At 38.1% G+C, this 26,735-nt stretch overlaps 1 protein-coding gene across 1 annotated transcript in view; it reads left to right on the top strand.

Annotated features, from left to right (window-relative positions):
• Positions 1-2,293: 2,293 nt before the first annotated feature.
• LOC121328074 (E3 ubiquitin-protein ligase SH3RF3-like) overlaps positions 2,294-26,735 on the top strand; it is a 132,657-nt gene continuing 108,215 nt past the window's right edge. The window contains exon 1 of the mRNA XM_041272553.1: positions 2,294-3,088. Coding sequence (XP_041128487.1) covers positions 2,726-3,088 — 363 coding nt within the window. The 5' untranslated portion in view covers positions 2,294-2,725. The remainder of the gene's footprint in view (positions 3,089-26,735) is intronic.

Below are 26,735 nucleotides of genomic sequence, written 5' to 3'. Positions count from 1 at the left end.
AATTTTTAAGGTAAAATAGCCAAATCTCGCTTTTTAAGGAAATGTTCTTGAGTGTGCAGACCGCCATCATGTGGAATATTAGTATAAAGAGATTTAACATCAAAGGTTACCAAAATAATATAAGAAATGCTTAGAGAATCAATAATATTGATCATATAACAAGTATCTTGGACATAAGAGGGCAACAATTAGACAATATGCTTAACAAAAAAATCCATAAAACTAGATAGAGAATACAACAGAGTCTCTACCAGCAAGGGTCACCAGGTGGGCGAATCAAATTCTTATGCCTTTTAGGTAGGGTATAAACAACCAGATTTTCTGGCGATTTCACACATAAATAACCAAATTATTGTTTTTGTAATTTCTCACCCTTCCAAAAGGTCATGTAGAATTTTCAAAAGAAAAATGAAATTTTTGTTCTCAATTTTCCATTGACTTGCTGTATAAACGAAAATATAAGTTCCAAGAACACAAACCAGATGGGAAATGCAGTATTTATGTTAAAAATCAAAAACAATCAATTAGCCGAGGATATTTGATGTTGTTCTTTCTGTTAAAGAAAGGTTCAGGACTGAATGGATCAACTGCTCTTCCCACAGTGCACTCAGTCCTGTGTAGAACATCTCTCTCCAAACATACTGGAGCTTTGGACTTTTCTATTTGGACTTTTTTACATTGCACCAAGGTGAATCTGTTTGACAGGCCAGATAATGTGTGTATGTTCAGGATGTAGAGAAAGCAGACAAAATGATGCAATTAAATCCCTCTAGTTCCCTTGGTACAACAGGTTGCCTAGAGGAGCACTTGGGTGGTAATGAAGCTATATATTTTGTTGTCAAAGAAGAATATGAAATCTCCAGGGCTTACTTTATAGCTTCTAATACAGCTATAGAAATAAGTGCTTATTTTCCTTAATGATTTAATTGGTGGCTGCACTTTTGTTGAAAAATCACAGTCTATAATTCTGATGGATACAGTAAGTAAGTGAATAAAAAGGAACTTGTTCATGCATGCTGATACCGTTTAACAATAGAAGGTTTCTTCCATGAATGCTGAGCAGTTTGTGATTTAGGCTAATGTAAATGATGGGCACAAACACACTCACTACTGACATAACATTCCTATCCAGCTATATTATAGACAAAAGATGAAATGCAGGTATTTAATATCAATATATCGCTCCACTAACCATGTGGTTTCCAAATTTGTATATAATATGCCTTTATTAAAGAGAATATACTGTATGTGATGTGTTATGCATGAAGTGATATTTCCAACAGTGCTGTGGCTTATTTTGCCATCGTGCTGAATTTTGCAACTGGAAAAACACGCCACGGGGAACACAATGATGCATTTATTTTTTTTTAAATTGCAGTTTTTGCATATTATATGTTTATTATATGTGCATGTTATATGGTTAATTAATGGCAAAGCTGTAGCGATCCTGTTTCCCGCAGGCAGGCGCATCACACAGGGCGAGGTAATCCACACACAGGCGGAGGCGCGAACCCGGGACCTCTCGCACTAAAGCATAACGCCGATACTGCATCTCTTAGCACTTAAACTCCCTTTATGTCTGTGCAGTCTTGGATACCGAAGTCCGTCAGAACTCAGGTGTTGTTACGCAGATGTTACATGGAGCATCCTTTTTAAATGTTATTTTGGATCTCTTGTATCAGTGAATACATTTTACCAGATGTCCACTAGATGGCAAACCATTGTTAGAAATGCTAAGTACGTTTCCATGGATTCCATGGACAACGCAGGGGTCGTTTGGTACGTATTTCCGTTGCTCTGATACTGCCCACGGGCTGTGTAATTGGAAACCCACTCAATTTCAATGAAATCTGTGCTAAATAAAGTAAGCTATCGTTTGGAGGTGCATTTTGTATCAGGTAACTTTGTCAATACGCAATTGCATGAACCTCAGCTATGTCAGTAACGCACAACAAGAACACGAAGTTAGATAACTTCATCTAATTCGCATATTGCACTGTTTTTGGAATAAAGCAAACAAACAAAAAAACAAAACAAAACTAAAAAAAACAAAACAAAATTTTCCTGATGTGTGTGTGAATTGACTGTACTATGAAAGGTGAGAATGAAAGCCGATCCGTTCAGTTTACGCTGAGATGAAGGAACAGAACACCATTATTTGACGTTCAGGATCTGATGAGAGAGAGAGAGAGAGAGAGAGAGAGAGAGAGAGAGAGAGAGAGAGAGAGAGAGAGAGAGAGAGAGAGAGAGAGAGAGAGAGAGAGAGAGAGAGAGAGAGAGAGAGAGACTGGACTGCTTTGCACAATCGTTAAAAGCAGCGCATGATCAACTGGCATAAACATTATTTGGTTATAATGGTGATGGTGTACTCGTTCGCTTTATTAAGGTATGAAAAACACCTGGAAAAGGAGCCCGCATTGGAATGTTGCTCGATAGTTTTAGGCAGTGGAATGAATTTCAAAGGAGAATAGTAAGCACTGCTTCAGATGATCCTACATGTTCACTTCGTTTATTCTGATGCACAGTTTCATATAGATTGCCGAGCGTGTAGACGTTGCTGTGAGAGTCTTTGACCTCTCTCATTGTACAGCTGAGGCTCATACTGAAGTTCTCGCCAGTATGGTGCATGTTGGTTTCAATGTATCGTACGTGGAAGTAAAAAACGCCGTTACCGTTACTATTATTATTATTATTATTATTATTATTATTATTATTATTCACTAAAATGGACGAGTCGTCCCTCTTGGATTTGCTCGAGTGCTCAGTATGCCTGGAACGGCTGGACACCACCGCCAAGGTGCTGCCTTGTCAGCACACCTTCTGCCGCCGCTGCCTGGAAAACATCTTGAGCTCCCGCAACGAGTTGCGATGCCCAGAGTGCCGAATACTGGTTGACTGTGGCGTGGACGAGCTGCCTGCTAACATCCTGCTGGTGAGACTGCTGGACGGTATTAAACAGAGACCCAGGAACGGAGGGAGACTGTCACTTACAGGGGCTTCCCTGGGATGCGCAGCCGGTATCTCAGCCTCCACTCCGGGGACAGCCATACGTGACCTACAGACAGCCATACGCAGTTCCCCGGTCAAGGTTTGTTAACTTTTTATTCCAGTAAACTCTTTTGGAGACTGGGTTCTGCAGCTCTAGGCGCTGTGCTCTGTTATTTTCTTTATATCTTTTTTTTCTTCTGTTTTGTCAAGAATGGAATGCTAGTGAGCTTATGCTGGAGTGCTGTCGATAAATTGGCCAGCAGGGTTTTTTTTTTATTTTATTATTTTTTATTTGTACCACCTTGCTAATTGTGTCTCTTTGGCCCTACAGTTTTGTAACAAAATTTCTATGAACAGCCTTTATTAGTGTGCTATGGCATCATTCCTCCCAGACACATAGTGCTGAAAAGAGCGCTAATTATGGGAGTACTGTATGAGGAATGTAAACTCATTGGTTAAAATGGGCTGTTAAAAATAATGGTTGTTTTCAGAAGGGTGCATAAGAAAACTCACTTTTGTATAATTCTCATCGAACAGAAACAAGGCTTTTCTTGTTTTTGATTGTATGGGCTATCTCAAACATGTTTACAGTAGTCTAAAACGTTGTACAGAAAACACCCAATAAATATCTGGTATTTTCACCCTGTGGCATTTAGTTACTAGTACTTGATTTTTATTAAATACATCATATAAAAACTTACCCAAATTGTGGGGAAGTGTTTCTTTCATTTGTGGTGATGATTCCAAACCACATATTGTACCTCATGTGTCTCGTGTGGGGGGTAGCCTTGATAAATAGCTCTCATTATAAGAACTTCAAAATTCGAGGGTTTTACATCAAAAGTAATTGTTGACCTAAATCACTGACATACAAGGTGGAGTAACCCAACTTGGTCAACCTGAGCAAGGCAGGTAATTACACAATGTAATGCATCTAACTGTTTGTCATTCACCACTGATTCCTTACATCATTTACACTATTTGTTCTCAAATACTCTTACCACCTTTTACCTATGGACCTACCTTACAATATGTTGTCTTGAAAGCTTGTATATTTTCAATGTAGTCCAATAAAAGGTGTCAGTGTGTTTCAATTTTGTTCCTCACTGGACCAATACAGGTAACATGAAAAGCCATCACCTGTCATGCATTACACCCTCAACATACAGCTATGGTCAAACGTTTTGCTTCATCTAGAATTTTAGGATTGGTTTGAGACATCTTTTTTTTTTTTTTATAAACTTATTTAGATCATTTATTTATAATGTAACCAAAGAAACTACTAAATAATATTGCAAAAGTCTAACAGAAGCCATAGTAGTACAGTATTTTACGTTAGATTTTTAAATGTCAAATCTTTCAATGTGTCAGTTTTTCATTGTCAGTGGAAAACTGCAAAGCGGTATGCAGTTTAATATGTTAGTGTAACATTATTCAGTAGGTTTCATTAGATTGCATGAAGCAAATTTAGTTAATTCTATAGGGTGATGCAAAACTCTTGGCCACAGCTGTACTGCTGCAAGCATACTCACAGGCTGTGTAACTGTGGTTCTTTTCGGTAGAGAGGCGTCCTGTAATTGTTTGTTTTAGCCTTTTGTATGCCCGTGTCTTTTAACTCACAGACTGATCATTCCTATTTTCATGACAGCGAAAGAAAGTGTCAACTAATCTGCTTCTGTAAATGGGGGGGGGTATTAGGGAGGCAGGTTATAATCCTTCTGAGGACTGCTGACTCAGTTGATTGCTAAGTGGCCTTCAAAAACACTACTCCCTCATCTGCATCAAACACTGATGCGGTCTGTTGGACTGTAACTTAAAGCACACCCTCTTGTTAAATTGAAATACATTAGTGGTCTGTGATGGGCAACTGTACACGTGTATCCCCTGTGATTGGCTTAACTATTCAAGAATAATTATTGCACAGCTTTTTGAGGTGTGTCATCTGTGAATCACGCTTTCTGAATCACGCATTCTGATTAAGTATATGTAAAGCGCTTTATCAATCATATAATGGATGTTTGAGTAGGTTTTTTTTGTTTTATTGGTAGTCTATATTCTGATTTAACTTTGGGTACCAAAACTGTTCTAGGCTGTCAGTGTAGAATAGTTTAATCAATATGAAACTTTGAAAAAACCTTCTTCTAATGCCTCACAAGTCAGATCTTAGTGAATATTGCCCCCTCTTATGTACCCAGACAAGGATAGGTGCTGTACAATATCAGTTAGGCCATATGTCTTGGTAAAACATGACCCTTAACATGTGCAGTATGGTCTACAAGTTATTATGACAATATCACAGCAAAGGTCTCGGACAGTACCTATAGAGGAGAAGAGGATGTGGCCAGCAGGTGAAGACCAAGGGCCAATGACAAAATGCCAGTTACATCAAAATAAGTCACACGATGTACTAATTGCCAAGACTTATTGAAAAAGGGAATAATACTGCAGTTGTCATTGCTGAAAAAAAAAAAGATGAATGCTGCTTTTGTTATTTGCATTGTGCTCTGACCTTGGTAATTGATATTGTAAGACCAAAGAATATCACCCAAGGGCTTCCTTTTTTTTGGTAAAAACTAAACCCTTTTAAATTGCACCTCCTTTTTAAACCTGCAAAGACGGGTGTGTAATGAAGATGCCAGCTCTTCGTATTTTTTTGTACTTTGGCAAGCACTCTTCTATGCGCTTATGCATTTTGAATTACAAAACAGGGTTTGATGAGTGTCAAAGACTTTTTAGAAGTGTCTTATTGTGAGGGAAAGGCTTTAATGAATCCTTTGGAGCATGAAAGGCTTGTATTGAAATAATCTGGACACTTTAACAAAAAAATATTTTAAAAAATGAATTGGAGGAGTTTTAAACATCTGCAAACTTTTTTTTTTGTTCTGGAAAATAAATAGATTTTTTTGTGAAAGGGATTGTCATTCAATGCATGCAGATATGACTGTTTGTTCTTGAAATGGTATGATCTAGGAGAAATTAAACATGCTGAAGGGACAGGCCTCCAGATGCCACATGAACATAATTATTTCTAACTTTTTCTACAGCACCGCAGTGCTGGTTTGGATTACAGCCCATGCTTGACTGCATTTTGACATGATTGGTGGAGAGCAGTAAAAAATGTATGTGTTATCAAACAACGGCCAGCCTTTTGTATCTGTTTTCATTTAATTTATGAATTAATGGCACATGTCAGGTATCCCTGCACAGTGGATAATTACCAGTTGATTACATTTCAACCGGAACTGTTTTTGAGATACAGAGCAGGTGGCTGGGGTAAGCACGATGGAGTCTAACTTAATGCTATTAACCCCTTGTAGTACTGTAACTCGGTGATCATGGCAAAGTTTAGTAAAGATCAGATAAGCACAGCAAATCATAGATAAGTATAGTAAAGCACTGTACAATATTTGGTTAACTATGATCATTAGCCTAACACCAAGTTCTAAAGGGAATTTAAGAGCGCTGGAACAAGAATCCACCAGCATACGAGAAGTGTCTTTGACCCAATTCAGGGACTTCAATGCTTTAACATAAATGAATTACGAATTAAAAATCAAATCGATTAAATTGTGATTACAGAAGCTGCCTGAATTAAATTCAATTTAGTGTTTTTGGCCACTATACCTTAGTGTTCTATTTGGAAGGCAGATTGCTGTTTGGTTATACAGTATTTGGAAGTATAGGTTACATCTAGAAAGCAGATTGCCATTTACTGCAGTCACCTTTATAAATAACTGAATAAGCTGTGCACATTTTGCCTAGAGACTAGCACAGAAGAGAAGGCAGGTGGCCGAACTGACAGAACAACCAGCCATTAAAAAAGTTATATTTTGAAACTTTTCTTGCAGCAGAAAATGTAACATGTTGTTTTAGGGCTGTTGGGATACAGTGGACTAATGTTACCCCTGGTTGCCTTAGAAATCTACAAATTTCACCAGGCACGTAGTGGAGTCATCTGGGAGGAAGCGACCGGTTCACTGTTTCTGAGCGAATATCAGCAATACTCTAATCATAGGCCTCTTCAGACTTAAAATCTATGTATCCAATGAAATTATTTCAAGAAACAAGATAATTATTAAATCCTTATTTACATGCACATCACATACAAAAATGATATATAGAGAATAATGCCTGTGTGATATGTAAGCAATAAGGCACGGCAGGGTGTGTGAAATACTCTTCAATCGCCTGGGGCGTGGTGCTATTAGAGTATATCACACGTCATGAAGTGCCGGCTTGCGCTTATAAAATGGGTTAACTAACTAAATTGGAAGAAAAAAATAGCAAAGAAAAAATAGTTCCATAGAACATTTTTTTAAAATAAACCAAAAAATGCATTAATAAAAAAATTAAAAATAAAACGATGTATAAATGCAACATTGAACATTGAAATTGAAATGAACATTGCCAGTGAAAGTGCAGTTATCCTTTCTTTGATTTGTTGTACTGTAATTCTTGGTTTGTTCATTACATTTTAAAGTAAAATATTGCTGGCCATTTTCATCGTGACACAGCACAAATGAGTCTGCCTTTTAAATCACACAGACCCTTCCTCAAGACATGCAACAATATCAGGTGCTGTTATTTATTTATTTTAATTGTCCTTTGTTATCCAGGGTGACAGGAGGTATCCATACCAGATTTGTGCTGCTGCTTCACAGTGGCGAGAAAGACGTTAAATACGCGTTACTTATCAAACTGACTTTGCAGTTTACAGCTAGACAACTACCATTTAAAACAGTGCAGGGCATAGCAGAATATAGGGAGATAAAGGTGAGACAGGAATTGTTGAGATGCATTTATGAACATTCTGCATCCGATCACACAGCTGCGCAGGGTATGGGACTCATGGCATCAGGCAGGGCAGGAGATGCAGCCGACCAGAGAAGAACGGACATAGACTGGGGGCAGTGGCAACAAAACATCCATTTAACCACAAAGTAATCTCTTAAGAACGACCCAAATCTTAAAAAAAAAAAAAGAAGGTGAAAGTATAAACTATTTATTTTCAGAATGGGATAAGGAAACATTGTAGTTCTGACAGTTCAGGGAGAAGGAGCAGAGGGATCAGAACTCAAGTTTTGATTTAATTTTAATACTTTTGCATTTTTCACAAGTGTAATGAATCATTGGTGTCCAATTCAGTCTCATTCAATATCTCATGTACATTTCAGTATCCCAGAAGGTCATCATTTGCATAAATCATGTCAGTTATGTTTATTGCGATAAATTCCAATATGGCTGCGTTTTTTTTTTTTTTAATTAGTTTTTTTTTATTAAAGGCTAATTGGTTATCTACTAGTAATTTGGCCCTTTTTTTGAAAAGAAGTGCCAACCGATGGTGGTATGCTGTAATATCAACAATCAACACCCCCATGTGACCTGTTTTCACCAATCAGGGTAATTTAAAATACACATTTTATGACAATTTAATGCCTATCTGAGGGTTAGGATGCTACATAAACACAGAGGGCGAAGCCTTAGGTGTTTATCCAAGCATCCCACCATTAGGGTGGGCATTAAATTTGGAACTTGTATTTGTTTCAGCCCATTCCTGTGACCAGGCGTGTAGATGATAGCACTGATTAAACATTCATGGGTACTTTCATCATCTAGAGAGTGAGAGAGGCTGAGTTCATAGTTTGTCAGTGCTGCTGGTCAGGCTGACACCCGATCCTAGCATAGCAGTGGGCTGACATACAGGAGATTGCAGAAGCAAGACTGTCTGCTTGGTGCTTCTTCCTGGGACGGTCTAATGAACCACATGACTTGGCAGCAGAGCTGAGCTGCTGAGGGCAGAGGTGTGGGCAATGAGAAAAATGCCCCTTTTTTGGCATGCGTGTTGTCTTCTTTGGAGTTATGAATGCTGTTTGTCCTTGAGTGTACTAGAAGTTGAAATTGAGAACCACAGCATCCTAGGATGGAATGCATTTGCTAAACTGTCTTGAGTCTCTTTAACTCTTACAGTTTATGGCAAAGCCAGTTAACCACTTGAGTGCCATGGAATGTACCAGGTGCCACTTTATGTGTTAATCAAAAATAAAAAAAAAAATCAATTAACTTTTAGACCTTAAAGAAAAAAATATAACAGGTGTCAGTCAAGAAGTTAAATCCTGCCTACTTTTTGTGTGAAGCTAATTCCCCCAGTAACACCGTAGTTCGGTTTAAAGTGAAATTTCTGCATTATCCACAGAGCACACTGGACAACAGCTGTATTTTGTATGTGTTCATTTATATATATTTGTTTGCCTGGTAACTGAGTCTTTGCTAATGAGTGTTATATAATCACAGCAGCTGTGTTTTTGTGACCCGAACCATTTGTCCCGTGGACATTCACCCCCCTAATACACACAAAAGTAAAAAGCAATGGGAAGGGTGAAGGGTTTATTAATCCTTATTCATCTTATTCAACTATGCAACACTGATTAGTTTCCTCTCAGTACAAGCGTGATAAGTACACTCTTGCCATGGTGGATAAAATATGCGCTTGTATCTTTAATTATAGAGGATTAGACTTTTATTAGTAATTTAGTGCCTTATTGGTTTTGAAGTAAGGTTCAGTGAGATTATCACAGCTTCAGCTTCTTAATGGTGTAATGTAATACACTGCATTTCATACTGAGGCATCCACTACTCAAGCTACCCATCATACTGCACCAGCAAAACCAAACCGACACAATTAAATCACAGCTGAAGAGCTATGTCCTATTTGTATTGCTATCTCTATGTGTGTAACAGCTGTTGCGGTGCAATGTATAAATTACAGATATCATCGTTTAATTTTATTGTTGTCCCCTTCTGAGGATGCATATACATGACGACTGTTTTACATATATCTAGAGAGCCACTTATTGAATTGTGATAAAACAAGGACATTCTCAAGCTACAGTGGTGTCAATCCATTCATCTGTATAAGCATACAGAGCTGTTGGTGTAGGTCATAGCTGTTGAATTCAGTACAGTATTAATCGGCAGACACTGATCATGCTATATATGCTAATTATCTTTATGTGAAACTTCTCACTGTTTTTTGAATGACTGTGACAGGATAGTGGCAGGAAAGAGACTGAGAGGCAAGGAAGCTGTAGTTTAATAGCTAAATAACATAAAGGGGCACAAGGGCCAAAATAAAGGTTGATGTAAGACTGGGCATTCACCTTCACTGAACACAGACAGAATATACAAACACAGCAACACCACAGATTTTGTTTATATATATCCTCCTCTTGCCCTGTGCTCTCCTTTTATACAGTGTGGCTACTCCCAATTAGCAACAATTATTCTATTAAGGAGGAGTCACATTCTCACATTTTTTTGGCAGGGACAGGAATTAACCAAATCCTTGCCAACCACCACCAAAAGACAAACAAAACACCACCATATTTACAGGCAGAGCTCTTTATTGATTTACTGACCAACTTAGAAGAGAAATGTTTCTGAGAGCAATGTAGTTTATGAGAAGGTCCATTTACAGTGTGTGACGAGCAGTGTGGGTTCAATACATGACACCTTCCTTTAATTCAGCAGCAGTTTACCATCCAGTTGATGCGATGGGAACAAGCAGTAAAGAACTGTGGACGTTTTATTAACATTACAATCTGTGTTCACTGGTTGTTGAATTCAGTAAGTACAGCAGTAACACTACGTAACACAATTTTTGTTCCTGGGTAGTAAGTGTTATTTCCTAATTGCTTATGCCTCAGAAAGTATAGAAAATGGCTATTATTCCCCACAAACTTTGCTTTTGTGACCAGGACAGTGATATTTTGAAATGTACCTATTTCCAATGAGAAAACGGTCTTTTCGTTCACATAAAGTCAGAAAAAAACAACATATGAATCCAAATTAACATGTATTTATACTAAAGTAATACAAAAATGACTACAAAAGATTTAGAAGTGAGTAGTTTTTCGGGATTTACGATTATACTGTAAATCACTTTCACGAATCAGCCCCCAAATGTAGTCTCCCATCATGTTCTCGTTATACTGTCCTTGGTAGCGGCATTCAAAGTCCAGTATATCCTGGTGGAAGCGCTCGCCTTGCTCCTCCAAGTAGGATATGGACTTTGAGGGACATCCTACAGCCCATTATGCCGTAGTTCTTCACCAGAGTCTCAACCAGCTCCACATAGTTTTCGGCCTTATGATTGCCCAGGAAGCCCCGAACCACTGCGACAAAGCTGTTCCAGGCCGCTTTCTCCTTACTAGTGAGCTTCTTGGGGAATTCATTGCACTCCAGGATCTTCTTTATGTGTGGTCCAACGAAGACGCCGGGTTTGACCTTTGCCTCAGACAGCTTAGGGAAGAAGTCAATCCAATCCCGCCTGTGGTAGTGCGTCTTGGTGTCCCTGCTGTCCAAAGGCAAAGATAGCAGGGAAACTTGGTAAAACCACCTTGGAGACCTATCAGGAATGCCATCATTGCAGCCTCTTGATGCCATCTCAGAAAAGTGCAGATATGTATCCACTTAGGCAGCTGGAACTAAACTGAACTGGTGGGCTTAAGGCCCCTGTATTTATACTACTATTTATATTACTGGAAAGTTCTACAAAATTCTAGAAGTTACTCCAAGTTTACTCAGCACTGAATCTCTCTGGAATGTTCTGGAAAATAGGTAAATTTCAAAATATCACTGTCCTGGTCACAAAAGCAAAGTTTGTGGGGAATAATAGCCATTTTCTATACTTTTGAGGCATAAGTAATTAGGAAATAACACTTACTACCCAGGAACCAAAAAAAAAAAAACAATTTGTTACACGGTGTAATCAACACACACTTTTTAAATGCTCTTTCTACCACATGCTTGACATTTACAATCTTTCTGGTTAGATGTTACGGTTCTGGAATATTCTGATTTAATCATTTTTCACTTGCTTGGGCTTGTTTGTTTTGGTCACTGGGCTGTAATTCATGAATCCAGAAATAAAGAATGTAACACAGTAATTGTTGAAAGGGGATGGGAAGAATAAAAAAAAAAGTCCATTAAAATTGCATTTGAAGTTGCATACCATTTTAAACGACATTCAGCAAGAAAACCTTGTGATTAATTAAAAAGGGGGCCTAATTAGAAAGTTAGCAGTTGCCGTAACCAAAGTGTGCCTTATTTCAGCTTATTGAATGAACGCGCTATCCTATTCAAATAGGAGGCATTGTCTCCTGCTGCTTGTGATGCTTTTGATATTGTGAAGTGTTATGCACTATTCATAAGTGGAATACATATTCTGTCATTAAACACGCAGGTTGTTCTTTTTATGTGGCTGCAGATAATCTAAATCAATTCAATTCTCGCAAAAAATGTGAGTCAGCTTCATTTATTCTCCAATCTTTAATAATTTATTTAATAATAAATTATTAAAGATTAACAATTATTAAAGATTCCTTGTTATGGAAAGCTGTAATAATGTGAGGTTTGCAACAAACATGTAATTGTTGTAGCTGCTTCTGTTAATTACTTTATAACTATTGTTTGCCAAGCTCTTGTCTTCCGAAACTATTCTGTTATGTTATACCAGGGGTCTCTAACCCTGGTCCTGGTGAGCTACTGTGGCTGCTGGTTTTTGTTTCAACCAATCTCTCATTTACTTAATTGAACCAATTATTGGCTTAATTAGTCAAGATTAACAGGTGTTCCAGATCTTTAGTCACTGATGATGTAAAGACACCTAGAAAACCTGCTGGATAGGGGCTCTCCAGGACCAGGGTTGGAGACCCCTATGTTATACTATCCATACAACTATAATTCTGTGCTGCCTTCACAGCATTAGCTAAAGAGTCACTGCAGTATTTTTTTTAATTCAATCTGCCCATTAATGGGGATCAGAAACATGTGATACATTGTTTTAAGTATATATCAAATCAAATAACATGGGGAAAAACATCTTGTTAGTTTTCCCTCTCCTGCATTACTGTCCAATTCCAGCTTTCATATATTATGCATGTATGTACAGTGTGTGTGTGTTTGTATTATTTTTATTACTAACATTGTCATTATCATGTTCATATTCATTTGTGCCTGTCTCAGATGACAGCAAACAGGTTAACCTAACCAGATGCATGTTAGGGTCCCAGGCCTTCACAGTGAAAAAAAAAAAAAGAGAAATAAAAAAAAAAAAAAAAAAACAATAAAAAACAGAGGAAGAAGGAAGTTGTGGTGTGGGGCTATCTTCTTTTCAAAGGTCTTTTTATTTGCTGACCCTTCTGCCTCTGATAAATGATGGGATTACACTGGGTCATATAAAGGCTGTGGTAAATCCAGAGCCATAATAAGGGACGTGGTTTAATAGGAGAGAAAGTCCACAGAGACGGTAATCCCTGTCAAGTAACAGAGGCTTATATTTATAGGGTTAAAGGGTGATTGTGCTTTTGTGTCTCTCCAAAAGAAAGGGTTGAAAATTATTTTCTGCACCACCAGATTGTGAACAAACAACACTTGCCTGCCATATCTGCTAGAGCACAAAGAGACTAGCCTCCGTGTCTGATTACAGCAATCTGTTCTTCTGCTGTGCACAGGATTACACTTTATTTTATTTGTAGGTTTAGGTTTTACAATGTCCCTTACAAATTTAAAAGTCCTTACAGTTATTGGTTTGCGAGACACTGAATACATTTTTTTTGGTGGGTAGATGGGAGACCTTATCAAATTATTCTTTATAGAAATATAAGGTTGAATGGTGTCATGCATTCATTCAAATCAAACGGGTGAGATTAGATTGATAAAAATGATTCAGATGGAGAGGAAGTTATTCATGCATTTCATGCACGAGGTTGGTCAGTGTTAAAGGAGGGTATCTTGAAATGTCATTTTAATAATGTTTTGATATCTAAGTTTTCCTATTATGTCTTTTTTAAGGATATGAACAGCAGCCAGTCTTAATAACAACTCCTTAAAATCTTTAAATATTTGTTGTCAATAAATCAAGATGTGGGGGTGAAACACCATTCATTACAATAGCATCCAGGAAGAGAAGGCTGTAGCTGTGGCAAGCAGTTAGAAATGTCATCAAGAGCAGAATGGAAGGATAAAGGCTGTTCGGTGTCTGGCATTTAGTATCATCCAGACAAGTGCAGACAATCATGATCACCCGATACTGGATCAACAGAGCCTAGACATAGAATGAGTGCTATATAAATAAACAAAATAGAAACAACTCAAATACAATGGTGTTTGAAGCTGCTACACTAATGGGCATCAGCATATTACATGAGTGTTTTGTTGTTAGTTTGGAGAAATCTTATGATTTAATTAATGACGGCTGATCAAGAAGAGGTTAAGAACACAGGAGATGTTGTGTGCTGTGTAGCACAGTCCTCTTAAAAATGGAACACAACTAATGCATTGCTACGTTTTTAGTACTTGCAGACAGGCACACAAAATGATGTCATTGTGGTGTGAATGAAATATGAGAATATTGTTGTGTGAACGACTACTAGCTCTCAGCCTATCTATAGAACATGATGACAGACTTAACATCAAGCGGTAGGACTCCATTAATAAACCTGATCCTGATTGTTTTGTGATTTGAAACATCTGGATACCAGACTTCAGTGGGTTTTCTAATCCATGATTACATGTAACCAAAAATAACAGATGGAAAATGCTCAAGATCTTATCAGGCTTATTTACTAAACTTATATCTGCATTGTATTTTTTGGACAGCTGGTGGAACCCTCAAAGGGATATAACACATTGCACACAGGTAGAATCCAAACAGTTTCATGCAGTGGCAGCTAGAGCAGGAGGCACTGTATCAACAGAGTGTAATAGTCACCTGCGTTGAAGATTTATAGTTTGACTCGGGTGGCAGTTTGACACATTAAGCTGTTCAATTTTAAATAAAATCTACTGTCCAAAACTGTGGCAACTAAGCAGTGGACTGTGGTAATCCAAATAATAAACAGGAAACCCATTATTTTCCTTGGCAGAAACATTGCACATGAGAACATCGAAAACAGCCACCTACCTAGCAGTGCAGCACAATGGAATAGCACAAAGAAAAATGTATTTGAAAAGCTGGAAGAAGACCTCATATGTACACCATCCCCACTGCTTAATCATCCTGTCTGTGAGAAACCATGTCAATCACTCTGACTCCCTCCTGTCATCTGTTGAAGAGATGACTTATTATTTAAGTGTAATCACGCTTTGAGTTAGGGCTGCTAGATTCTGTTTAATTCATTAATCGTCATTTATTAATTGTATATAAAAGAGACAAAAAAAAAAAAGTAATTTACTAATAGCAATAGTTTTTACATGTCTGACTGGCACCAGTAAGAAAAAAGACCATAAATATCATAAGATGAAAGCAATCGTCTCTTTTAAAAAAAAAAATACATTAAACATCGTTCGAGTCTCAGAACAGCAGTTGCAAACTAAACCGACACCTCCCTCCGTACTATAGGGTGCAAACTAAAAAAACAAAACAAAACATCAGCACGACATTCTCTAATCTGGCTTAACTGAATAACATTAACAGAATCCGGTCTCCTCCACAAGTGAAATTGGTTGCATGTCAGTTGCATTTATCTCAATAATCAACTGTGTTATGTTTTCAGTCCGAGTTTTATTGCATTTCCTAGCACTACTAGCAATCTTCCGCTCTTGATCCAACACCAGCAGTAGGTACTTTGTTTTCACATGTTTTAACATTGTTCCCATAGTGCTGATCAAAGTCTTTACTTTGTGTCTCCATTTTTTATTGCAATATGCTCAGACAAGGCTGTGCTTATTTCGAGCTCCCGAAGAGGACATTGCTGGTCACGTTATCAAATGCCTGCTGGACATTGGGAAGTAAATATCCAGTGACAATGATGCCATGTGATAAAGGTAGGAAATAGACCAAAAAAAAACCTAAAACAAAACAAAAAACTCTTGAGTAGCCGTCATTTGCAGACAGCGTCTTGTAATTAATAATGGTCTTGCACATTTATTACAACGTTTAAACGATTAAGCGCAATTTTAAATTGTTTGACACTTCAGTAACGTTTAAACTCTAAACAATTAACACCCCTACTTAAGTTCTCATTTGATGGTCTGCAAGATTCCAGAGATTTTTCCAGGGCTGTATTGTATTGAGGTAAAACAAGAATGTTTAATTTGAGGCCTTCAGTATTATGAGTTCAGCTGTTTGTAATCGTGTTTTTATGTACTTTCTCTATGAAACAGATGTGTGAATGATCACTCATTACTAGATTACTTGTCCTAGATTATTTGTCCCCTACCACACTATTTATGTTATTTACTTGTTATTAGTATTATTACTGCGCTCATTAGTTTTCTTTTTTAAATTATTATCATCTGCATTATTTTCAACCCCCACTCCTGCTGTATCTTAACATTCATCATGACCTCCAGGCTTGCACCTCCACATTCTGGTAATCATTCATGATAATCAACCAAATACCTTACCCAATTTATAACCAGTACAAACACTTAGAGAGTTTTTCATCAGGTATACACCATGTAATATGTGAGTAATATGCTTCAGGGACCCAGTATCCCAGCCCAGTTAAACTTGTTTAAATCTCCAGTAGGACGGTACAAAGTTAGGCGGTGGTACTGTAGACCAGCGAAGGAATGAAAGCTGAATTAGTAAATCAGTATCACAAAAGCATTTGACTTCATTTATTGACACAGTAATGTTTAATTAATATGAATGTGAACAAAACCATAGCTTTAGCAGCCCTTTGGGAAAAACAGTACCATAGATAGCTTTATGGAAAGCCAGTTTCCAGTAACCCAACATAATACAGTGATGCTGACAGCGAGAGAGGCCCTACAGTATCCTCTCCTGCAATCTGTGCTGAGAAACTGCAGGCGGAAATACTTGTCTTCGGAAGTCTGTTTCCTTTCTTCATCCCTAGCTGGATCTGGCAACATTTCAGAGGGACCTAGATAGGAATTAAGGAGCTTGGAATACAACTCCTTACATTTTTGTAGTCATTAAAAAAAAAAGAATGAAATAGCAAGCCATATATGGGAGTATGTTATATGAAGTTCCCGATTTCTAACATGCTAGTTGTGTAGAGCGGTTTCATCTAGACAATTTACAACAGGATATTTGTGTTTTATGTCTCATTGACAAAAATGCAGGCCTACATTTATACATAATTTATTGTTAAAAATTAGTAATAAAGAAATCTTACACATTAAATTGCTTGGATGTCTTTTATTGAAGTTAAGGATTACAGTAGGATTGTGTTGTTTCTAGGTATTTTGTGTGTTTTTCTTTTATATCGTAGAAGCCGGTTTCTACATAAATTAGAAAAGCCTTAATGTTTCAGATTAGGATTTCATGTCATTTCATTTTACAACAAAAAAAAAGTTGGTTACAGTTTGTCATTTGCACTGTACAGTAAAATATTTCTGTATAATCTTCTTCCTTTTGGCAGCTACCTTCACACTGAATCTGAATCATTTCCTTTTACTGGTTGAAACCAAGGTTCCACTAAACTGTTTAGTCTGTCTAGCTAAGTTTAATGCAGTCATGTCTATGTGGTTTCTCTCCAGCCTTTGAGCTGATCTACAGATGCTGCGTATGACCTATGACTGTTATATTGGTCAGAGTAAAGTACCGCAAGTGACCATTTGATCTAGAAAGTAAAACCGGAAAGGTGCAGAGTTGTAATGCTTTTCTGTTAAATGTATGGCACTCAGCTCATTGTTTTCTAACCGAATCATAAAGTTGTCAGCAAACTGTATTTTGTAAGAAACCGTTCCAATGAAAATGATAACAGGTCTGGCCAGATATACCCCACATGTTACCTTATTTAATCTAAAACTGCAACTTTTATGATCCTTTGTTCTGCTTTAGTTTTTTTTGTTAAGAAACTGGTAAGGAAGTAAAATTCCCAGTAGAATGAAAGTTAACAAGTTACACCCCGAATGGGAGAAAAATTAAATTTATTTCAGCTATGAAACAACACTCTTTCAATTAACAGTCCCTAGAATTCTGGATCGGTACTTTATTTTTTTCGGTGGTAGCCTACCTTTTTATATTGCTATTTATTTCAGATAGAATTTCATTTGGCTGCTATGAGTGGTGGTTCTTGGCGTAGAAGGTACTGTATATACTGTATAACCTATTTCCACACTTATTAAATACGGTGGGCTAGATTCTCAAATCTATTTACTCCAAATCAGCAGTATAGCATATCTGAACTACAAGCCCATGGATTGAATGTCTGAGTTGTTTAATTATGGTTTTGTAACATTATTTGGTGGGTTTTTACTTTGCAAAGAAAATGTGCTAATGACGATTTGGAGTAAATCTAGCCCTATCTATGCAAAATGTCTATCTTTCTGTGGAAGGCTGCAGCAGATTGTCATAGTGCTGTATTTGAATATAAAAGAAGAATCATCAAGCTGTAAGAGACCCCCACACCATCTACCTCTATGTAACAGTGTTTAAGTTAGTAGTAAGGTGAATGGATGAAAAGGTCCAGGGGTTTATTTACTAATGAGTGCTAATGCACTGCCTTGAGCGGGACTGTAGGCTTTTGCCAGAGGGATTATCTTTCCTGTTAAAACTGACCCTTGAACTTCTCACAGCTACTGCTGTTTGAAGCCTTTACGACTGCGGGTAATATATTTCCAGAGTATTTGTTAGTGCTTGTCCTTAAAGTGGGTTTGTTGTCAAATATTCATTTGGAGTGCAATTAGTGTTAAACAGCATTGTTTTTCTCTTTTTCATATTGTATTCAATGTGATGCTACAGTCAACTTATTGCAAGCAGTTTATCGATTGTTCACAGATTCTATAGATACGTTTATTTGATTTTTTTATAACTGCACTGAACAAAAATATAAACGCAACATGCAACAATTTCAAAGATTTTACTGACTTACAGTTCATGTAAGGAAATCAGTCAATTGAAATAAATTCATTAGGCCCTAATCTATGGATTTCACATGACTGGGAATACATATATGCATTTGTTGGTCACAGGTACCTTTAAAAAAAAAGGTAGGGACGTGGATCAGAAAACCAGTCAGTATCTGGTATGACCGCCATTTGACACATCTCCTTTGCATAGAGTTGATCAGGCTGTTGATTGTGGCCTGTGGAATGTTGTCCTACTCCTCTTCAATGGCTGTGCGAAGTTGCTGGATATTTTGGAGGGAACTGGAACACACTGTCGTACACGTCAATCCAGAGCATCCCAAACATGCTCAATGGGTGACATGTCTGGTGAATATGGAGGCCATGGAAGAACTGGGACATTTTCAGCTTCCAGGAATTGTGTACAGATACTTGCGACATGGGGCCGTGCATTATCATGCTGAAACATGAGATGATGGCGGTGGATGAATGGCACGACAGTGGGCCTCAGGATCTCGTCACGGTATCTCTGTGCGTTCAAATTGCCATTGATAAAATGCAATTGTGTTCGTTGTCCGTAGCTTATGCCTGCCCATACCATAACCCCACCGCCGCCATGGGGCACTCTGTTCACAACATTGACATTAGCAAACTGCACGCCCACACGACGCCATACACGCTGTCTGCCATCTGCCCGGTACAGTTGAAACCAGGATTCATCCGTGAAGAGCACACTTCTCCAGCATGCCAGTGGTCATCGAAGGTGAGCATTTGCCCACTGAAGTCGGTTACGCAGCAACTGCAGTCATTTCAAGTCAAGACCCTGGTGAGGGCGACGAGCATGCAGATGAGCTTCCCTGAGACAGTTTCTGACAGTTTGTGCAGAAATTCTTTGTTTGTGCAAACCCACAGTTTCATCAGCTGTCCGAGTGACTGGTCTCAGACGATCCCGCAGGTGAAGAAGCTGGATGTGGAGGTCCTGGGCTGGCGTGGTTACACGTGATCTGCCATTGTGAGGCTGGTTGGATGTACTGCCAGGTTTTCTAAAACGACATTGGACATGGCTTATGGTAGAGAAATGAACATTAAATTCTCTGCCAACAGCTCTGGTGGACATTCCTGCAGTCAGCATGCCAATTGCATGCTCCTTCAAAACTTGAGATATCTGCGATATTGTATTGTGTGACAAAACTGCACATTTTAGAGTGGCCTTTTATTGTCCCCAGCACAAGGTGTACCTGTGTAATGATCATGCTGTTTAATCAGCTTCTTGATATGCCACACCTGTCAGGTGGATGGATTATCTTGGCAAAGGAGAAATGCTCACTAACAAGGATGTAAACAAATTTGTGCACAAAATTTGAGAGAAATAAGCTTTTTGTGCATATGGAAAATTTCTGGGATCTTTTATTTCAGCTCATGAAACATGAGACCAACATTTTACATGCTGCGTTTATATTTTTGTTCAGTGTACACTGATTTCAGCCTCTTTGTATGCTAGATTTCCACAGTTTATTTCTGTGTAGTTATAAGTATCATTATAAAAATATTTTATGACTTGTCTGTAAACACTCCATCAAACATTTTGAGTCAAGCATTTCAGCCAATGCATTTATCAGTCTTGTTATAACTCTTTTGCACTTTTAATATTTGTAACCCAGCATGTTAAGGTTGAAAAGGACCATTATTCGGATAAATTAATAAAAGGATAGTTCTGCATTCTGTTCCTCTAAACTTGTAATTGCTATTATTATTAATTTGCCTGGCTTCTTTTGTGTCTCTTGTTATGCAGATTGTTATTACAATTCAATCTTTATCCCTTCTGCTATTTGTAGCACGGGTTGCTTCCACAGTTGTGTCATTAGGTTTCAAAGATTACTTTCAGCACTGCTCAGATTGCGAAGAGCTCTGAAGAGGACACAGAAGTGCTCCAGGGATCTCCCTACACGGACTGGGGTAAGCCTTATTGAGGCACCAAGCCTCCCAGAAAGAGGACTCACAGTGTGGGCATAGAATAGCACAGTGTGATGGATTTACACAAAGAGCAGGGACTAAGATTGGTCGAGCAGGGTTCTGTTTACAGTCTAGTCATAATGCAGTGTATCAAACTGGGAAAATAAGTCCTCCACATTTGATTTTCCTTTTTTAAAAAAAAAAAGAGATCTCAAACCCCTGCAGTGCCGTTAACACTGGCAAATGATTGTGAGCATCAGCCACGGTTATGTTTCATACTGCCTAGCCCTGTGGTGACAGCTTTTGACATTGCCAGCCAGCTACATAACAAACCCGCAGTGACAATTAATGCCGATCTAGAAATGAGCCAACATTTGTAAGCAGTTTGTTGTGTCATGCAGCTTCGGTATGGCATTATCTCCCAAAGCGATTGAAAGTCGTTTCTGATGAATTAATTCATGTTTGCTATTCATCAAACCATTCTAAGCTACTGTTATGCTTCGTAGCAGCCTTAACAGATGTTTAATGAAAGTCAAACTTTATATATAGCATCAGACCTATTATAAATGCAAATGAAATCATTGTAGTTGTGGCCTTGAGTGTCTGTTGCAGGAACATAATTGTAAGAAACAGTACAGTACATTGATGAAGGAACTAGCCAAATATTTGTCTGCATGGCTTGGTTTCTTATAGTTTTGACCTTATGTTTTGAGTGAGCGCATTGAAGTGTTAGATGTTTTCATTGTTGAAAGCATCCACCATATAAATATAAAAGAAAGTAAATGGATAAATAGACTAGATACCATGATGCCTGAAGGTTTAAATAGAAAGGAGCAGTAGATAATTACATCATTAGCTATATAGTGAATAACATCACAGACAGATTTAAAGAGACATACATGTGAGGTTACCATGGCAACAAAAGCCTATAAATACCTCCATGTTTGTTTTCGAAAGCAGTTTTCCTTGACAAAGGCATGCTAAACATACCAAAACGTTGGGAAGTTGGCTCTTATGGAACCAGAAATGTACTTGTAATACAAATGTAGACTGAGAGAATAAAAAGAGATACAGTTAGTCATTAGCACTTTTTCATGTTTTAAACACCCATGTTTAATCCTCCTCCTGTCCCTGCTTTGAGGGGCCTATTGTTTCTGCATTCTTCAGAGGAACCACTGGTGTTGCATTTGATATGTTTGTTCTCTTTACAATCAGATTGCCAGTGAATTGCCACATGCCATGTAAACATATTCCCACACTTTTAATGGGTGTTTAAAGTGGTGTCTGAGTCAATCAATACTATCCCCATGTTTCACCGATGGAGGTCTGCCAAGATATATCCCTCGTGGAGAGGCTTTCTCAAAAAGATACTAACACTAAATCTCTTTAGGCATGTATGGAAATCCATGTCATGATGTAGTTATACTGTATACAGTGCGCCCTCGCTATAAAACTCTTGGTTATAATGTGCCTCGGATATAACGCTGCTACAGCATATCCCCCAATTCTCTATACTAGTGATTCATGCAATATTTCTACAGTAAATACAGTAGTGGTGTTGTTCAAACTGTAAACAACTTCTCGGACTAACTTCCAATTCTGTCTCTCCCTTTTGATACAGTATCTTAACTTAAGAAAAACTGCACTGGCACTTTATAACACAGACATCTTGGGGTTCCAGAGTGGCGCATCTAGTGAAGGCGCTCTGCGTGGAGAGCAAGATGCGCCCTATAGCCTGGAGATCGCTAGTTTGAGTCCAGGTTATGCCATCGCCAATCATGGCCGGGAGTTCCCAGGGGGCGGCGCACAATTGGCTGAGCACCGCCCGGGTGGGGAGGGTTCACGTCGGCAGGGTAATCCTCGGTTCACTGTGCACCAGCGACTTCTGTGGCCGACAGGGCGTCTGCGGGTCTGATGGCTTGGCAGGACAGGTGTGTCTGCCTCTGTTTTCCGAGTCGGAGTGGGAGTTGCAACGGAGAAATGGGATAAAAATAATAATTGGGTATTCCAAATTGGGGAGAAAACCAGGGTAAAAATCACTGTCTAAATTAAAAATAATAATAATACAGACATCTTATTCAGCATTCGCTTTATAACTAAATAAATAGTAGGACTATTATGTGGTTGTCTTTCCTAATGTATTGACCTTTTTGCTATGAGAGGAGCTGCCGAACCTGGGGCGAGCCCATTCCCTCTTCATCTCTCCCGACCCGCTCTCCTTCTTGCACTTGGTTTGCTTGTCTGTCGCTTTGAACTGAACTCCCGACCGCCGTTTAGCCAGGCTATTTATAGTTTAAAAACTACTAATTAAAATGATCCACGAGTGGGAATGTTACCTTTTGATATTTTTTTGATAATGGTGCTTTTGCATGGTTAATTCACAGAAAGTTACTTTTTTGCTTCACTATATTACATTATAGAGAGGGAGTTATTTTATTTTGTATTTTAGTCAGATGCGTGTTGTTATAACGCTCATGTTGTATGTCCCCCGAGACCTGCGATATAGCAAGGGAGAACTGTTTACAGTACAATTATACTGTGTGATATTTGGATAGAGATTTCTATAGGGATTTATGTTCTGTGGGATATGAATTGCTAATATAGAATAGTAATATATTTTTATATTCTATCTATATAGAAAAAGGAGCAAAAAACAGACTCCTTTTAATTTTTTTAACTATTCTATTCTGGTATCTAATTGTTTTACATACAGGTTTTCAAGCTGCCAAGCAATGTCTTAAGTTTTGCATAGTGAGATTCTCAAAAGTACAGTAATCAGTCCCAGAGTACACTAGCTCACTTGGTAAAGGTCCTGCGATGTAGTGTTCAGGGTGAGTAACACAGTCTGGAGTGCAGATCTTGGCTGAGGATGGGTATTAACACAATGGAAAAACGAACACGCAAAGTACTAGTGCATGGTGGGTTTGCAATTAATTAACACTTTCACTCATCTTTAAAAAATAAAAAATTGATTTAATTTCCTTTGGATCAATGGTGGTATAAAGCATTTATTAAGAACATAACATGATTTTGCATAATGCAAATATTTATTTTATGTTCTTTACTTTTCAGTCATTTGATACAAATGTTCCAGAGACAGACTGGCTCTTTTTTTTCTTAATCAAAGTACCAGTAACAATTGAATCGGCTTCAAAGAGCTTGAAATTGGAAGCCCAAATTGCAATCTCTACACGTTTTCCCATTATTGGCACTTGAGTGGGAAGTGGGGATAAGAAACACACAAGTGCCACAACAAAACCTTTTCCACAGTCCCTATTATTTATCTGCTTCACCAGTCTGATTGCAAAAACCCATCACTGTAATGAGAAATGTGTTGTTTTCAGGCAGAGCAAGGTCAGGGAAGTAATTATTTTAATAAACACCCCAGATCCTTTTGAGACTGTTATTTTGATATCATGAACTCTAGTGATAATCTTGCTAAAAATAGCACATTTGTACATTTGCATGAAGATTCAGCATCTCACAATGATGCTCAGTTTTTCATTCTAAAATATCATTTAATCGAGGAGTGGGGGGGGGGGGTGGTTTACTACATTATTTTATATTTTACTTTTCTGTTTCGTTTGTTTGCATTGCCTAGTTCAACCACACTTATAAAAATGTGTAATAAATATAGCATAGATGGGCTTCAGTGAGTTACTGGAAAATAATTCCATCTTGGGTTTGTATGATGTCATAAACTACGAAACCGTGACCCCCAAAAACTGTAATGGCTGTAACTCAGGAACCATGTCACGCAGAACTGTTCTGTTTGTGCATGCTGATAGCTGTCAACTGACTCCAAGTAATGACTATGTATTGTGTATACTTGATGTAAAACCTTTATTTTGAACTTTGACCTCTTTTTTGGGGGTCACAAAATGTTTGCTAGCTTATATCTCCTTACACACTGCAGATAGACTCATGTTTACTATTGAATATGTATAGGAAAGCAACTAATACATTTCCAAAAATGTCTTGGACTTTGACCTGTGACCTGTCGTTCATGGTAAAACTGGATAATTCACATTTTTGACAGTATATTGCTCCTTACACACTGCAGATAAGAGTGATGTTTGCTATAGAACCTGTATAGGAAACCAAGTACTCGATATCCAAAAATAACCTTGACCATGACTTTTGACCTGTCGTGTTTTTGCAACGCAGATGAAGTTTCTCCAGAAACTTCAATTCTAGTTACATTTTGTGAAGATGATGCCTCTCCAGCGGGTCAAAACTGCTTGTTTTCAGCCCCCCTGATGGGAGAAAGAACCCTCCCAGTGACAGCCAAGGAAGAAGTTATTAACTTTATCGACTGTATTTCTATGAACAGCTCCAGGTTGTTTTGGATCAGAAAATTGGAGCAAACATTCCATCGGATTATGTTCTTTTGATGTAGTCTGTCCAAGTGCTTTGAGTTTGCTGCTGGGAGCTCATATTTAACTATCAAAACACACACTGGCTATGATCCTTGTATGTCTGTCTGAGTGAAGTTTAACTGACTGTCCTCAGTGGTACTTTCTTTGTAGCGCTGATGTATTTTTGGCACCAAGCACTCATTATTTGTTTGTTTTTGTTACTTTAGTTTTGACAAGGGCTTACATAGACCATCTGCAGTCAGCTAAACTGGATTGTTTACTATTAGTCTCAAAGATGAAGAAGCAGCAGCTGACAAAGTCAGGGCTGGCTCTCACAATACAAACTAAACTAGCTACTGTTGAAAATCACACTAGTGTGATAAAGAAATCTTCACATTTGAATATTTCGTTTCCCCACCATTATGAAGCTGAGTATACATGTTCAGATTGTTATGTGATACTGTATCAGCAGGTGTGGGTTAAAGGGGCTGGCACAAAACCATAGTTGCTGTAATTAAACAAGTATTCCTCTTTGTAATTTGACACTGTACTATTAACATCTCTGTTGCAGTCATGCATTGCCTGGATAGTTAGGTATTGTAAAGTGTACAGAATTGGAGTGTACCATCTGTTTAGTTGCAATAAGGTTCTACTTGCGATGTCTCTTATATTTCACTTAACGGAATTCAACCATGATGGAAGTACAGGCTTTAGGTTTTCCTCTAACATCTTGTTGCATTAATATTATTTCCACAGACTCTACATTATAAATCTTTCTCCCCTTGCCTTCTTTAGGAGTTGACTTTTGGCTCCACCAAAGTCTGATAAATGCAAACAGCACTCTAACTAAAGCCCCTAGGAGAGACAATTGATTGGCTTAATGCACTTTAACATGCATTTACCTGAACTGCAGCAGTTTCACTCGTCCAGTAAACTTCAGATAATAGATTGTAGATAAAGTAATTACATTGACAATCAAAGTAATTAGGTGGTCAGTGGCCCAGACCGATTTAAGTTACCAAGCAGTACAGTGAAACTTGGGGATAAACTTGGGATCAAATTGAGATCTTTGTTAAAAGGTACTGGGCTTCTAGGCCTATAAATATGCAACTTCAGCTGAAATCTTTATAGTTTACTTTCTGGAATAAGCAGGACTGACAGCTGAAGCAGGATACGCCCGCCATGTGTATCACATCCTGCTTAACCCCCTCCAGCACTACTCTACTGAGGAGATACTCTGCTTGGGAGTTACATCTTTGAATAGCATACTCATTTGAAATATAGGGATCCAGTTACTCTAAAGAAATGAACTACTCCTTTAGACACTTCTGAAATGGGTAATTATAAAAAAGGATTTGGCTCAAAATTGTATAGCAGGTGGACGACAGTCTGAAAAAATATCCTGGTTCGGTGCCAGTCTTTTCTGTTACCCTGCTATTTACTTTGTAATTTATGAATGTGGGTAGCTAGAGAGCTTTACAAGCATTTGTGGTTTGCAGTTTGCACGCTATTTAATGGCACGGCACCCAGCACCAACACTATTAGTGTTCTGTAATGAACTGTAGATGTTGAGTGCATTCAAGTGTTGCAACCTCTGTCAAGAAATGCTGTGCATCA

Source organism: Polyodon spathula, chromosome 15 (genome assembly GCF_017654505.1).
Source record: "Polyodon spathula isolate WHYD16114869_AA chromosome 15, ASM1765450v1, whole genome shotgun sequence".
NCBI classification, from domain to species: Eukaryota; Metazoa; Chordata; class Actinopteri; order Acipenseriformes; family Polyodontidae; genus Polyodon; species Polyodon spathula.
This window is presented reverse-complemented; position numbering and strand designations above follow the sequence as displayed.